Genomic DNA, 13,734 nt, shown 5'->3' on the forward strand with positions numbered 1-13,734 from the left:
GAAAAGATATTAAATTTTGACCTACTGATATTCATTCATTCATTCATTCATTCATTCAGTTTCTTGTCGGCTTAGTCCCTTTATTAATCCAGGGTCGCCACAGCGGAATAAACCGCCAACTTATCCAGCACGTTTTTTACACAGCGGATGCCCTTCCAGCCACAACCCATCTCTGGGAAATCCTATATATATTTCCTGTAAATAAGGGAGGGGGGTTCATCTCTAAATGAAAATATATATGTGTATATTTTTGGGGGAAAAAAATTTATTAGACCTTTATGTAATAAAACAAATATTAACATTTTGTGAAATACATAAGCAATAGATCCAGAACCTTAAGAAAAACTCATATAATGTTTAATTTTTTTTTCAAGATGTACTTAAATTCTCTCTTTAAGTTCATTCATTCATTTTCCTTCAGCTTAGTCCTTTCATTCATCAGGGGTCGCCACAGCGGATTGAACCACCAACTTAGTATAAGTTTTACGCAGCGGATGCCCTTTCAGCAGCAACTCATCCATGTGAAACAACCATACACTCTCATTCACAAACACTATGGACAATTTAGCTTAGACCATATGTTTTTGTCCGCATGTCTTTGGACTGTGGAGGAAACCGGAGCATCCGGAGGAAACCCACTCGAACACGGGAAGAACATGCAAACCCCACAAAGAAATGCCAACTGACCCAGCCGAGGCTCGAACCAGCGACCTTCCTGCTGTGAGGTGATCATGCTACCCACTGTGCCACCCTTTATTTTAAGTTTAAAAAGAACTTTCTTTAGAAGTTTCCAGAACGACACAGAAACGATGTTATTTGAGTCTCACTGGTGGCTATATCTAAATTAACTACACATGTTGACTGTTTGTCTGCAACTAGTCATTAATATCTATACCTGTAGTGGACCTCAGCAGATAATTTTACTAAACTAACAAGGTACAAGACAAAATCTTTTTTTTGTGACATATTTTGTGAAATAACATATTGTGTGAAACCCTTGTTATCACATTTCCACATTTCCCGTAAAAATGTAGAACTCACTCCACATGTTAAACTCATGTAAGGTTTGGTTTCAAAACATACCTCAGTATTCTCAGTTTAAGTTATTATTTGTAAAAATGTTCATTCTTTTCCAGTATTTCTTTTTAATAATTTATTATTATTATTATTATTTTTTATAATTTTCCAGGTAAACAATTATGAATCTAAATAGGTAATATCAGGTTTTTCATTTCCAATCTGCACATTTCAATATATTATTCATATCTGTAGCACACATGGGATGAAATTACATTTCTGCTAACATGACCACATACAGTTTTAAACCGGTTGAACTGGTTTATTTGTATTCAGTTATTATTTTGTCTCAGGAACTGCATATACAGTTATAGCTTATATACTAAATAAAAAAATGGGCAGCTTAATTTAACGGTCAGTTCTCATCATTAACTACTGACTTATTACCTGCTTATTTAGATATTAACAGTTTATTTATGAATGTATTATCTTATTCTACATTCCTTACCCTACTTAATATATCTAAAACCAACTACTTCTAACTATTAATAACAATAAGCACCAAATTAATACTTTATTGAACTAAAAGTCTTAAGCAAGAACTATACCTTAAAATAAAATGTGACCAAAAACTGACATATAGTGTGTTCCTACTTATTTTGCATATTGTCGAAGGGCTTCCTAAATTTATGAGTATAAACGTGTACTATGCATCAGCATTAATATAATAATAACTATAAAAAAAAGGTTAATTATAAAGTTTGTCTAATGCAATATTACTCATCACGTCATGTTTGGTATAGTGTTGCCAACTCTCAGGTATTGTTGTGTTTTCAGGTTGTATGAGTAGTTTCTTATTTCTCTTGTTTTGTCATCATGTGATGTCACTGCAGTCTACATGTTCACACCTGACACTTGGAACAAAACAAGATTTTCCAGGCCTATAAAGTGTGGGAAATGTCACTCAGATTTTTTTTAAATTCTCACTCAAAACTGCACTTAACTCTTTAGGGAACCATTGTTGACCGACTACTATTTGACTTTTGGGCATGTCAGGTCTTGATGATTTGAATTCTTAAGAATCAAAATAGGATGTGTGTTATTAATCAGCATGTGTGTTATTATACCCAACAGGAACTGTATAATGTAGTGTATTGTGTTTTCACTTTCATTCACAACAGCAAATTGAACATCTGGAGCATCTCCATCTTTTCCAGGAGAGTCTTTATTGTAGTCTAGCTGAACAATGTTAATGCAGGTATTTATGATTTATAAATAAACTAGACTAAGTAGCCTAATGTCAACATGGTGGCTCAGTGGTTAGCACTGTCACCTCACAGCAAGAAGCTCTCTGGTTTGAGTCCCAGCGGGGTCAGATTGCGTTTCTGTGTGGTTTGCATGTTCTCTCCGTGTTTGCATGGGTTTTCTCTGGGTGCTCCGGTTTCCCCCACAAGTCTAAAGACATGCGGTATAGGTGAATTAAATTAACTAAATGGGATAAGTTGGTGGTTCATTCCACTGTGGTGATCTAAGCCGAAGAAAAATGAATGAATGAATGAATGAAGTAGATTAATCTTAAATAAATGCACCACAGTTTACATTTGTAGTCATGTACAACAAGATTTTAGAAACGGACAAACAAAAACAACGTGTGTTAAGATCACACAAAGGTTTTCTCCAACCTGCCCTTCTCTGCTACAAAACTATGGCCATAGGTGAGGTGGGTCTTCTAACCTGTCTTCTGCCACGCCAGCCAATCAGCGAGCGTCCTTTCCGCAAATCGGCCAATCAGAGAACAGACCCGCCCCTCCTAGAACGCAAATATTTTACAAAGTAAAAAGCGATCAAAGTTTACCTATACGTATAAACGCAAGCAATAAGAACATTATAAGTAGATTTAACTTCTTATAAAGATTTCAAACATATTTTTGAAGCTCAATATAAACTATTAATAACTCCGGGAAGGACGGGACAGGGGTGCTCAGGTGTTTCCTACCTGCTCCTTCCAGCCCTTGAGAAATAATCAGGCAGAGAAAAGTCGATTTACCTGTAGCCCGGGTTCTGGCATCCCTCACTCGCGCTCTGTCTTCTGTTACCTGCACCGACTTGAAAGTCCAGTTTCACAAGGAAGAACCGCGGAGGAAGAGAAATATGTCACAGGAGACAGACAGGTAAGAGTCAGGACTGCGACACAATCTTCCATTACCTCAACACAACTATCGGAACGTCACCGACAGGCATTCTGCATTTTTTACTCGTATAAAAGTTAAAGAGGATCTCTGAACTCTCACTTGTGTGTTTGATAGGCGAACTACGATTACGGCGTGCAACATTGTACAGATTTTGATTGGGATATTGTTAATTTTATTGACAAATCCCACAGCAGACGGAAAGAATATTTTGCGGTCAAAACGCCATTTTTCGCGGAGGAAAAAACTCGATTATAAAGCACCTGGAGTTCAGTCCTGTTTATTTACTGTTTAAAACGGCGATTTATTCACTTCGTGCGATATAAATATTTATATAGGCTATACACATATATAAATAAACATGTTATAGTGTATTGTTCGATTGTTTTGTTTAGTATACTGAAGATGTAGTAGCGTCACAGTATTGCAGTGTTTTTATTAGTTTGTCTTATTTTTTTGTTAAAGTCGTTTGTTTTTTACTGTTCAGATTGTCATTCATAATAACAACCCGTTTATTTGTGTTTGTTGTCACTAACACATTTTTTTGTGTATAAAATAGTAAAAGTATTCAACAGTAAATAGAGTGAATCGAAATGCAGGTCTTGCATCTTCGCTGGATCCAGAGGGATTTTTTATGTCAGGGCGCGACAATTACATTGAAACATTTTTTAGCTGTTCTTATTATTTCAACCAGCTGTAGGTAAAGCTTGAAACTGTTAATTTTGGGCAGAGAGAGTGATTTTGATACATTTAATAATTTCCCTTTTGTCTAAACATAAGAAACTATTTTGCTATTTTAAAGCCTCAACAGGATTTACAAAATGCTGCTTGTTCAAACTACTTTCTTAAAATGAGTTGAAGCAACACAATACTTAATTTAATTTTGAGACAAACATAATTGTTTTATGCTCAATCTAATTAAATTTGTAACAATTAATTTAACTTAATTGATTTGTGTTGGGACAAAATGAAGCAATTGTGTTGAATCCTGCATTTTTACAATGTGTTTATTAAAAACTGTCATACCTAATAAAAATTTTTATGTCATCACTTTTTAATTGAAGAACATATAATAAAGATTCATTTCTCATTTCATTTGTATTCTATGCTACATACCATATTTTCCAGTGAAATACCCTACAGGAGCAGCTGCTCTATATACATAAAGCTAATCTGTGTGTTTACTAATCAATGACTATTGTGCTATAGGACACTACTTGGGCCACTGCTTAGAGTAGACACTTCAATTGTTTTAGAACTTCAGTAAAGTAAAATGAATCCAATGCTAAAAAATAAATTGGGTAGTTGAATTTTGCCTTTAATTGCTTTTGATATACTGTATATGAGCAATTCATGCAAATGTCAACCTTGCCATGAAAAAGTTAAGTATTCACCAAAATATGGAAACCGTTTCTGGGTATTTTGTGCTAGCAAGTGTTTAACAGTACTTTAAAAACACTCATAAATGTATCTGTCAATATTTTCAAACTATTCTATTTTATTTACCAAAGTCAAACAAGTGGCAATTTCACCTCTGTCACATCCATAATAGAAAGATGTCACATCCATAATGACACTTTTTCCTCATAAATGTGAAAATATTAAATAAAATAAAACCAATCTTTTTTGTTTTATAGAGAGCCGACTCTCATCCTTTTGATTATCATTGTTTCTTTTGGGTTGTGCATTTTAATTCACAGAATTTCTACAAAGCATGTTGTACACTGTAAACCTGCAGACTTTTGTCACATCCCTAACGCATGTTTATTTTCCTTATTTTAAGTACAAAACATGTTTACAGATTGATATTTGTCTGATCCCTTAACTCTGTGGTCAGTTGTTCTGGAAAATAAAAACAAATGTTTCAATATAATGTTAACAAATACTTTCTATGCTAATTTATGTTTTGAGTTTTTACTGCAAATGTCACATCCGTAACGCTGGAATTGCTCCTACTTAAATCAAATTATAAATATAAACACAAGTAAACATGCTGTAATTTATGTATTAAATAAACATGATAAATATGACTATTTAGATTTTGAAAATATTAGAAACTAGTGAATAAATAAAGCATGCAAATGCCCTTCTCATTCACTAACCTAGTGGAGAAAGATGAATAATTGAGCAATGACAGACATATAAAAGCAGAATTTCAGTCGAGTTTATATCTGAATGCCATGTATTTTACACAGGTGCTTGGAATGTGTCTTCAACAATGAAAAAAAGATGTAATAATAACAATTGATTATAAATCTGTAGAGCTGGCATAGGTATGGGTAAATAACTTAATAGTTTAAAATGTTGATCATAATAGACTATTAGACTGTTGTTCGAACTTTTGAACGGGACCGTAATAAAATAAAATAAAAATCATCAGCAAGTTTCAATCAGCAACAGAGTATCACTTTTTTAGTTAATATTAAAATCTATTAATTAATACACACATAACCTCTTATGATAAAAATATAACCTTCAAACTCTCAATTTGTAATTTTAGTGCTTTTTTCTTGTAAATAGTTTTTCTCTTTTACATAATCTTTAAGAATGTATGCACACAAATATATACAATAGATATGATATCAAGTTTTAAATGAGACTAAGCCGGGATGCTTCCTGGTTTCATGTGTTTCGCTTCAGCCGTAATGGTCTGACAGGCATTAAAATGCAGAAGGACTTTTTAGTCTCTGCTATCAGTATTTTTATTTGGTTAGATGCGCCTTGCCTTTGGTACACCGTCCATCACAAAAGGCGCAGTGTGCCTGTTTGTTTTCATCAGTATGCAAAATAGAGCTTTTACATGAAGCTTTATCTGCTTGATCATGTCTGAGTTTCTGTGTGCTAATATACTGTTTTATGTCCTTGTGTGCGCGTCCCAGTAAGAGGCTGGTTGTAGTGGTGCCCAATGAGCCGTCTTTCCACCAGCGGCGGCCCTACACGAGCGAGGATGAGGCCTGGAGGTCTTACCTGGAGAATCCACTTACTGCGGCCACAAAGGCTATGATGAGCATCAATGGAGATGAAGACAGTGCTGCCGCCCTGGGGCTCCTTTATGAGTACTACAAGGTCAGCTGAGTTTTTGTTTCACGTGAATATTTATACACACTCATATTCAAAATCCTTACTTTCTTCTGTGGAATGCAAAAGAAGATATTTAGTAGAATGTTCATGCTGTTCTTTTTCATAGAGAGAGAGTCCCGTTTGCAATATCAATATCCCATGTACTCAAAAACACCATTCACTCAAAACAAAGACCTATTTCAATATCACATAAAAATATAAATATAATAATATATGTATATACAGTTGAAGTCAGATATGTTAGCCCCCCTTTTAATTCTTTTTCTTTTTAAAATATTTCCCAAATGATGTTTAACAGAGCAAGATTTTCACAGTATGTCTGATAATATTTTTTCTTCTGGAGAAAGTCTTATTTGTTTTATTTCGGCTAGAATAAAAGCAGTTTAAAATTTTTTAAAAACCATTTTCAGGACAAAATTATTAGCCCCTTTAAGCTCATTTTACAATACCTTGGCTAATTCCCCTAACCTGCCTAGTTAAACAAATTACCCTAGTTGAGCCTTTAAATGTCACTTTAGGCTGTATAGAAGTGTCTTGATATATAAAATATCTAGTCAAATATTATTTACTGTCATCATGGCAAAGATAAAATAAATCAGTTATTAGAGATGAGTTATTAAAACTATCATGTTTAGAAATGTGTCGAAAAAATCTGCTTTACGTTAAACAGAAATTGGGGAAAAATAAACATGGGGGCTAATAATTCAGGGGGGGGCAAATAATTCTGACTTCAACTGTATATATACATTTTGATTACAGAGGATTAAAGTTATTTAGGCTAGCACACTGTCCATTATTTACTCACCCTCATGTTGTTTCAAACCCAAAACAGAAGTCATTCATCGTTGGGACACAAAGAAAGATGTTTTTAATAAAACATGAGAGATTTCCCATGAGCCATAATGAAGAGATAAAAATAAATCCATTGTATTTCCATTAAATTTGTTTATATGATGACGAGATAAGAATTAGCCTCTTATATATACAAGCCACACTGGTCAAGTGAATATACTTGAGTTTCAATTTCAATGTAAACATTGTAAATAATGTTCTTTGATCAATGCTTAAATCTGAATAGAAGCCTAAGTAAACCTGTTCGTCATTTAAAGTGAACATATCTCTTAGAAGGCATGGATAAAGAACTCTTTAGCTCAGGGCTGATCAACCCTGTTCCTGGAGATCTACCTTCCTGTAGAGGTCAGCTCCAACCTTGATCAAACAAACCTGAACCAATTAATTAGGACCTGAACAGAACTTGATATTTACAGGCATCGAGCGAAAAAAAAGAAAAAGACAGCTGGGAAACATGACCTGCTTTGTATTTTTGTAGGAAACACAGTTTAGATCTTTGAATGTCTAAATGTGTCAGAATTATCGAAACAAAACCAACTTAGCTCCACTCCTTTAGCGCCCCTCACAGAGCTTGATCCACACTGGCAATTCTCCCCTTGGGTTTTAGGGTGGTGGAATTTTTTTCCCTTTTCAAAACCTGTCCAAACTTTTAGGATACCGCGTATCAGATTTGCACAATCTATATGGACATTTGCACAACACTTTGGCCTGTTTTCCTCGCTCGAAAGCTTGACAGAGCTCCTGCGCGTAGCTACGGTTGCTAAGCCACCATTGGTGGGTGTCGGTTTTTGGGTATGGCTTAGCGAAGGGTCAATTGTTATATATCTATCATCATTATATCCAATGTACTGTATGTATATCAATCTTACACATTTAAGCAATACAACTTGTATCATTGAATTGTACTTGTACTACAGCCAGCCATATTTGAAGCATTTTCACATTTTTAGCTGACAATATTAGTTACTGATTTCTAGAAACATTTTAAATGCATATGTACCTAAACTATGTAATAATTATTTTAAGATCATTAACTTGAGCAATATTTCAGTTCATTTGACATTTTTTTTGTGTCCAGAAGGTTACTGAATCATCCGGTTCTTTCTTAGAAATATTTTGATTTTAAATGTGAGATTTGAAGGCTAAGCATTTTTTGTGAATTAGTGTCCCAATGTTTTAAGGGGTGGATTTGGGGTCAAATATAAATGAATAAAACTAAGGACATTTAGATCAGCTTACATCTTTAAGAAGTAGCCCATATGTGTTATCTGCATTATACACTATTTAAACTATACACTTAGTGTAACATCAGGTAGGGATGCCTAAATGAAAAAGCATCTGCAGTAAAAAAGAGAAAGAAATATAAACAGAATGATTTGCAATGAATGCAGACAAAATGAAAATACAAGCTTTTGCTTTACACACCAGCTTTAAAGGTGAGCAAAAGTGGTTTCTTAAAGCAATAGTTCACCCAAAAGTTGAATTATTTTAAAGAATGTTAGAAACCAGTAACCATTGACTTCTATAGTAAGAATAACAAGTACTATGGAAGTCAATGGTTATCTTTTTTTCATTTCAAACAAACATTTTTTTAAGTAACTTCTTTTATGTTCGACAGTAAAAGAAACTCAAACAGGTTTTCTGACTAGTAAAAGATTAGTAAATGAATATAATTTTCTGTTTTGGGTGAACTAACCCTTTTTAAGACAAAAAAAAAAGGAGAGCTATCATTCTACATCGCACCATCTCAATGTGATTACTGTTGTTAAACTTGACTTCATTCACCTCCATTGCTTTTTCAATGACATCTGAATTTCTAATCTTACAGATGAGATGTAAGTGCATATATTCAATTCAAATCAGTTTTATTTCCAGATAAAAACGAGACCTGAAACTGATGAGAGAATATCAGAATCCATGTGTTTTTTTTCCGTAAATGTTAGTGGGTCATATAAGATCTGTGCCACATGAAAGATACAAATTGCAATTGGTTTACTTGAACTGTAATGTTATAATGATGCTATAGATGTTCAGCATTCTTTGATTTTTCAGCTTTGAGCTTTTGACCTATGAACAAAAACATAATTAGATCATAATTATGTCACTTTACCTCATTATCCAAAACATACGAGCGCATTAAAAGGACAGTTCACCCAAAAATGAAAATTCCTACTCATCCTCAACTTGGTCTAAACCAGTTTGAGTTGCATTCATTTATTGTACACAAAAGAAGGTATTTTGAAAAATGTTGGAAACCAGTAACCATTGACTTCTATAATATATATTTTTTTCTACTGAATGTCAATGGCTACCAGTTACCAACATTCTTAAGAAAATCTTATTTTTAGTTCAACAGGAAAAAAAATCATAAACCACTTGGATCTGATTAAATATTGAGTACATTTCTATTTTAGGTGAACAATCTCTTTAAAGATATGGTGAAATAATGCTTCATCTTATTATGGAAGTTACAGATTAAAAGTCACTCCGGAAGCAATGAGATTATCACTATGGAGTGATAAACACTGAATAATCAGTGCTTCTGTACATCAATGTTTTATCTTGTACAGGTGCCCAAAGATAAGAGAGTACCTATCAGCAAAGTGGTTGAAATGTCAGACGAACCGGAAAAGAGGTCGGTGATAAATATGTTTAATAAATGCTTTTGTTATTACTAAAAAAATGCACAGAATAACACTTCAATAATTTTTCAGAAGCACACCAGTGGGAAACAGCAGCCAAATGGAGCCGGAGACGGTGGATAATCATGTCCAAGTCCTGAAATCAGTGCCTGTTAATCTGTCACTCAACACGGATCACCAGGACAATAAACGGGAACAGTACAGCGTGCCGGCTGGAGAGAGCGGGACGGCTGCTGTGGTAAAAGCTGAAGCGCACACTGCTGTCTTTATGACTTCAGGGGGACACTACAGGACAGAAGGGGAGGAGCAGATGCGGGTCATCTGTGAACAGACCCACTCATTCGACACCTCCACCATAAATCACAGTGCATATGGAAAAGATGACCATCGCAGTAGTCCAGAAAGCACATATGAAGATGACAGCAATGAAGTGAGAACGAATTCATATCTGAAGTCTATAAAAGTTTGCCATAAAATGTATTTATTTATTTGTTTATTTATTTTTGCAGAAGTACCGCTCGTCTTCGATTGGACCTGATGACTTCATTTTTGACCAGTCACATATGTTGTAAGTGTTATAACTAGTGTATTATATAAAATAATATTCTTTTATTATTATAATGATTTATCTCTCACACACCTAAAAAAAACATGCTCTAATGTTGTTCAACAGAGACACATTTCAATACACACTAGAGGCCAGCAAGTCATTGCGGCAAAAGCAGGGCGAGGGGCCTATGACTTATCTGAACAAGGGCCAGTTCTATGCTATTACACTAAGTGAGACAAGTGCTAATAAACGCCTTCGACATCCCATCAGCAAAGTGAGGGTGAGTGGCTACATACTACTTCTATTTATTTATTTAAGCAACCTGACATGGTAAGTTTTGTTTGTGAGTTTTAATTAACTTTCATATCATTATATTAAGTATACTAATTTATTAAAAGCTCTAAATCGCGTCAAGTTTAATTCAAAATGACCTTTATTGTCATTACGGTACATGTGTGGGCATAAAGTGGAAGGAAATGTTGTGTCTTGCTGGACCACGGTTTTGCATAAATAAACACAATAGTAAATATAAACACAACACTGGATGTAAGCTGTAACTAACATTCTGGAGCGGTAATTATTTTTTACTTTTTTCTTTTTTTTATTAAATGAATACTTCAGTTTACAAGGATAAAATATATTATTTAAAAATAAATGTGTAAATGAGATTAATAATGTTACAAAAGAGTTCTATATGAATTAAATGGAGTTCTTTTGAAATGCATATTTATTAAACAATCCTGAGCAAAATTGGCAAGTTTCTAAAATGCTTTAGCACGTATTATTTTTAGCTGTGATAACTAATGATGACTGTTGTTGAAAATGTAGGTTTGCCTTTAAATATTTTTTTCTATTTTAAAAAATATATATTTTTCTATTTTATAGGAAAATCTAAGGGAAATGAACTTATAAAAACAATTCACAATGTTACTTAATTATATCAAACCCAGTCATGGTTGTTGAGTATGTGCAGGGTTCCCACGGGTCATGGAATTTTTGGAATATCATGGCATTTTAATAGGATTATTTCAGACACTGAAAGTCAAGGAATTTTCTTTTTTATCTTTGTCATGTAATCTATGGTTTTAAAGGGCACCTATGATGAAAATCATCTTTTGTAAGCTGTTTGGGCAGAACTAGGTATAGTGTGTCCAAAGTCATATTGGGGTGATCTAAATACAATAAGTCTCTTTTTTTAAATTTTCTGACGTTAAATTAGGATCCAAATCCCTCCTGTTTTTAGGCCCACCGCATAGGACATAGGAGTGCAGTTTTCCCGCCCACCAATTTGATTGACAGCCACATATTTACATATCTCCATAGTAACGAGTATAATCATATCAACAAGACAGGACGTGTGCAAAACAACTGGGATTAAAAGATCTTTTGAGCTCTCTGTGCTCGTTAATCATCATCAAATGTAATTAAGAATGAGTTTTACAAGTTTAAAACAGTGATTGTTTGTAATAAAGTAAGTTAAAGACGGTAAAATTACTATAATTCATCACCACAGCCGCATGTTAGTACAATTATAAAAGACAACGCTTCAATCCTGGTTTGTGGACGTTAAATCAGGTTTATTTTTGTACATCAACATAACAAATATTCATATTGCAGTGGATATTAACGTGTATCCTGTCACATTTGTTGTGCAATAACAGTGCAAAGTTAAACTCGCTCGCTGTGTGTGTCTGCTATGTGTGTGTGTCTGTATGTGTGTGCGTGAACTTTGTAATGACTTTGTGTGTGACTCATCGTTGCAGAAAGGCTTGAATTAACTCCACAACAAATACATCAAATAATCATTGGGAAAGTTCTTACTGTAGTATTTCTCACAAACATTACAAGAGATCTGCTTCCTTCTTGTCTGTCACTGTGCTTTTTATCTAACGGAGCCAGAGATTGAAAACGCACAAGTTTTGCTACAGTTATGCCATCCGTCCACACTACGCTGGAGTTTTCGAGTGCCAAAAACCGAGCATTTTGGAAACGCTGGAGAGGCCGCTTTCATTCTAAAACGCTGCTGCTCCGTCTCAGTGTGGATGAGGGAAAACGGAGACATCTGAAAACGGCGGGGCTGCCAAGATTCGCTAGCTGATTGGGGCTTTTGTCTCATTGCGTAACCTTCCCTTATTCGTCAAGCCCCTATCACATGACTATAACACATGGCTTCAACTCTACCGGAAGACAACAGACCAGCCTTCACTGTAAACAACAACATGGACACAGAAATGGGAGCACTGTTTGCACTATTGTCTGTTTTAGGCGCCATTGTGCAGTTAAACTCTGCCTTTTTTACTACAGCAGGGGCATATACTCGCTAGAACGGGCATGCCCAGAGTGTGCGAATGGTTGCGTGATATACGTTTTTGGTGGCGTAGTGTGGACAGAGATATGTTCAGAAACGCTAGGTGAAACGCTAGGGTTGACGCAGATCGTTTTTGATCTAAAACGTCGTTTTCAAGCTAAAACGCACTAGTGTAAACGGGGCCTGAGGTGCACTCTGATGGGGCATGTGGGAATGGTGGGCGGGGAGACCTAGCTTTAAAGGCACAGGCAACAAAAACAGCTACAACATGCTTGGAGCTGAAAATTCCAATGTACACAAAGGTATAATAAATAATATGATGGGTGTTTTGAGCTGAAACTTTACAAACACATTCTGGAGACATAAAATACTTATCTTAAATCTTGAAAAAGGGGTAAAATAGGTTCCCTTTAAAATCACCACTTTAAAGACTGGTTGTTAAAAAGAAGATGACAGAAAAGCTGAATGTAAAGTTTGTAATACTACTATTTAGCTATCAAATATGGTAGACGTGCAGTTGCTATTAATATGACTTTAAATACAGACAGAAATGGAATGTAACAACAAAAAAGGAGCTACAAGCACAAACTTTGGCATGGTAGCATATGAATATGTTTTGCATTCTTGTAGTGTATAGTGGTAATAGTTTAACAGCATGCTAGTCTGCTCTTGTCTTGATAACTTGGAACAGGCATGATGTAATAGAGTGGATTGTGATGACATTTGATAACCTTCGTTTCTATAATTTTTTCTATCAGAGTGTCGTCATGGTTGTATTCAGTGAGGATAAGAATCGAGATGAGCAACTTAAATACTGGAAGTATTGGCACTCCCGCCAGCACACGGCGAAGCAGAGGGTTCTGGACATTGGTGAGGCTTTCTCTACATTACTGAGATCAGTGTTTATTCGTAAACTTAGGCCAACCATTCTCTACTAGGCATGGGCCGGTATACGATTCTGACGGTGTGGTAACCTCTGATAAAAATTTTGCAGTATTGGGAATACTGCTATAAAATCTATTCTTTTTAAATGTCTGGAAACTAAATGTAAACTAAAACTTCTCCCCTTTCAAACACAAGATATTTTATTTTAAG

General features: G+C 34.8%; 1 protein-coding gene across 3 annotated transcripts in view; it reads left to right on the top strand.

Annotated features, from left to right (window-relative positions):
• The first annotated feature begins 3,090 nt into the window (after window positions 1–3,090).
• grhl2b (grainyhead-like transcription factor 2b) overlaps window positions 3,091–13,734 on the top strand; it is a 57,636-nt gene continuing 46,992 nt past the window's right edge. For 2 of the 3 annotated variants that reach the window (XR_012394448.1, XM_005159580.6), the window contains exons 1-7: window positions 3,091–3,188; window positions 6,086–6,272; window positions 9,710–9,774; window positions 9,854–10,211; window positions 10,291–10,349; window positions 10,455–10,611; window positions 13,398–13,509. Coding sequence is in view for 2 of the 3 variants with exons in the window: in XM_005159580.6 (XP_005159637.1) it covers window positions 3,169–3,188; window positions 6,086–6,272; window positions 9,710–9,774; window positions 9,854–10,211; window positions 10,291–10,349; window positions 10,455–10,611; window positions 13,398–13,509 (958 nt within the window). In the remaining variant the exon portion in view is untranslated. Of the gene's footprint in view, window positions 3,189–6,085; window positions 6,273–9,709; window positions 9,775–9,853; window positions 10,212–10,290; window positions 10,350–10,454; window positions 10,612–13,397; window positions 13,510–13,734 lie in introns of those variants that run through there. The other variant, NM_001083072.1, reaches the window with a different exon arrangement.

The sequence above is a fragment of the Danio rerio genome, chromosome 19 (assembly GCF_049306965.1).
Source record: "Danio rerio strain Tuebingen ecotype United States chromosome 19, GRCz12tu, whole genome shotgun sequence".
NCBI classification, from domain to species: domain Eukaryota; kingdom Metazoa; phylum Chordata; class Actinopteri; order Cypriniformes; family Danionidae; genus Danio; species Danio rerio.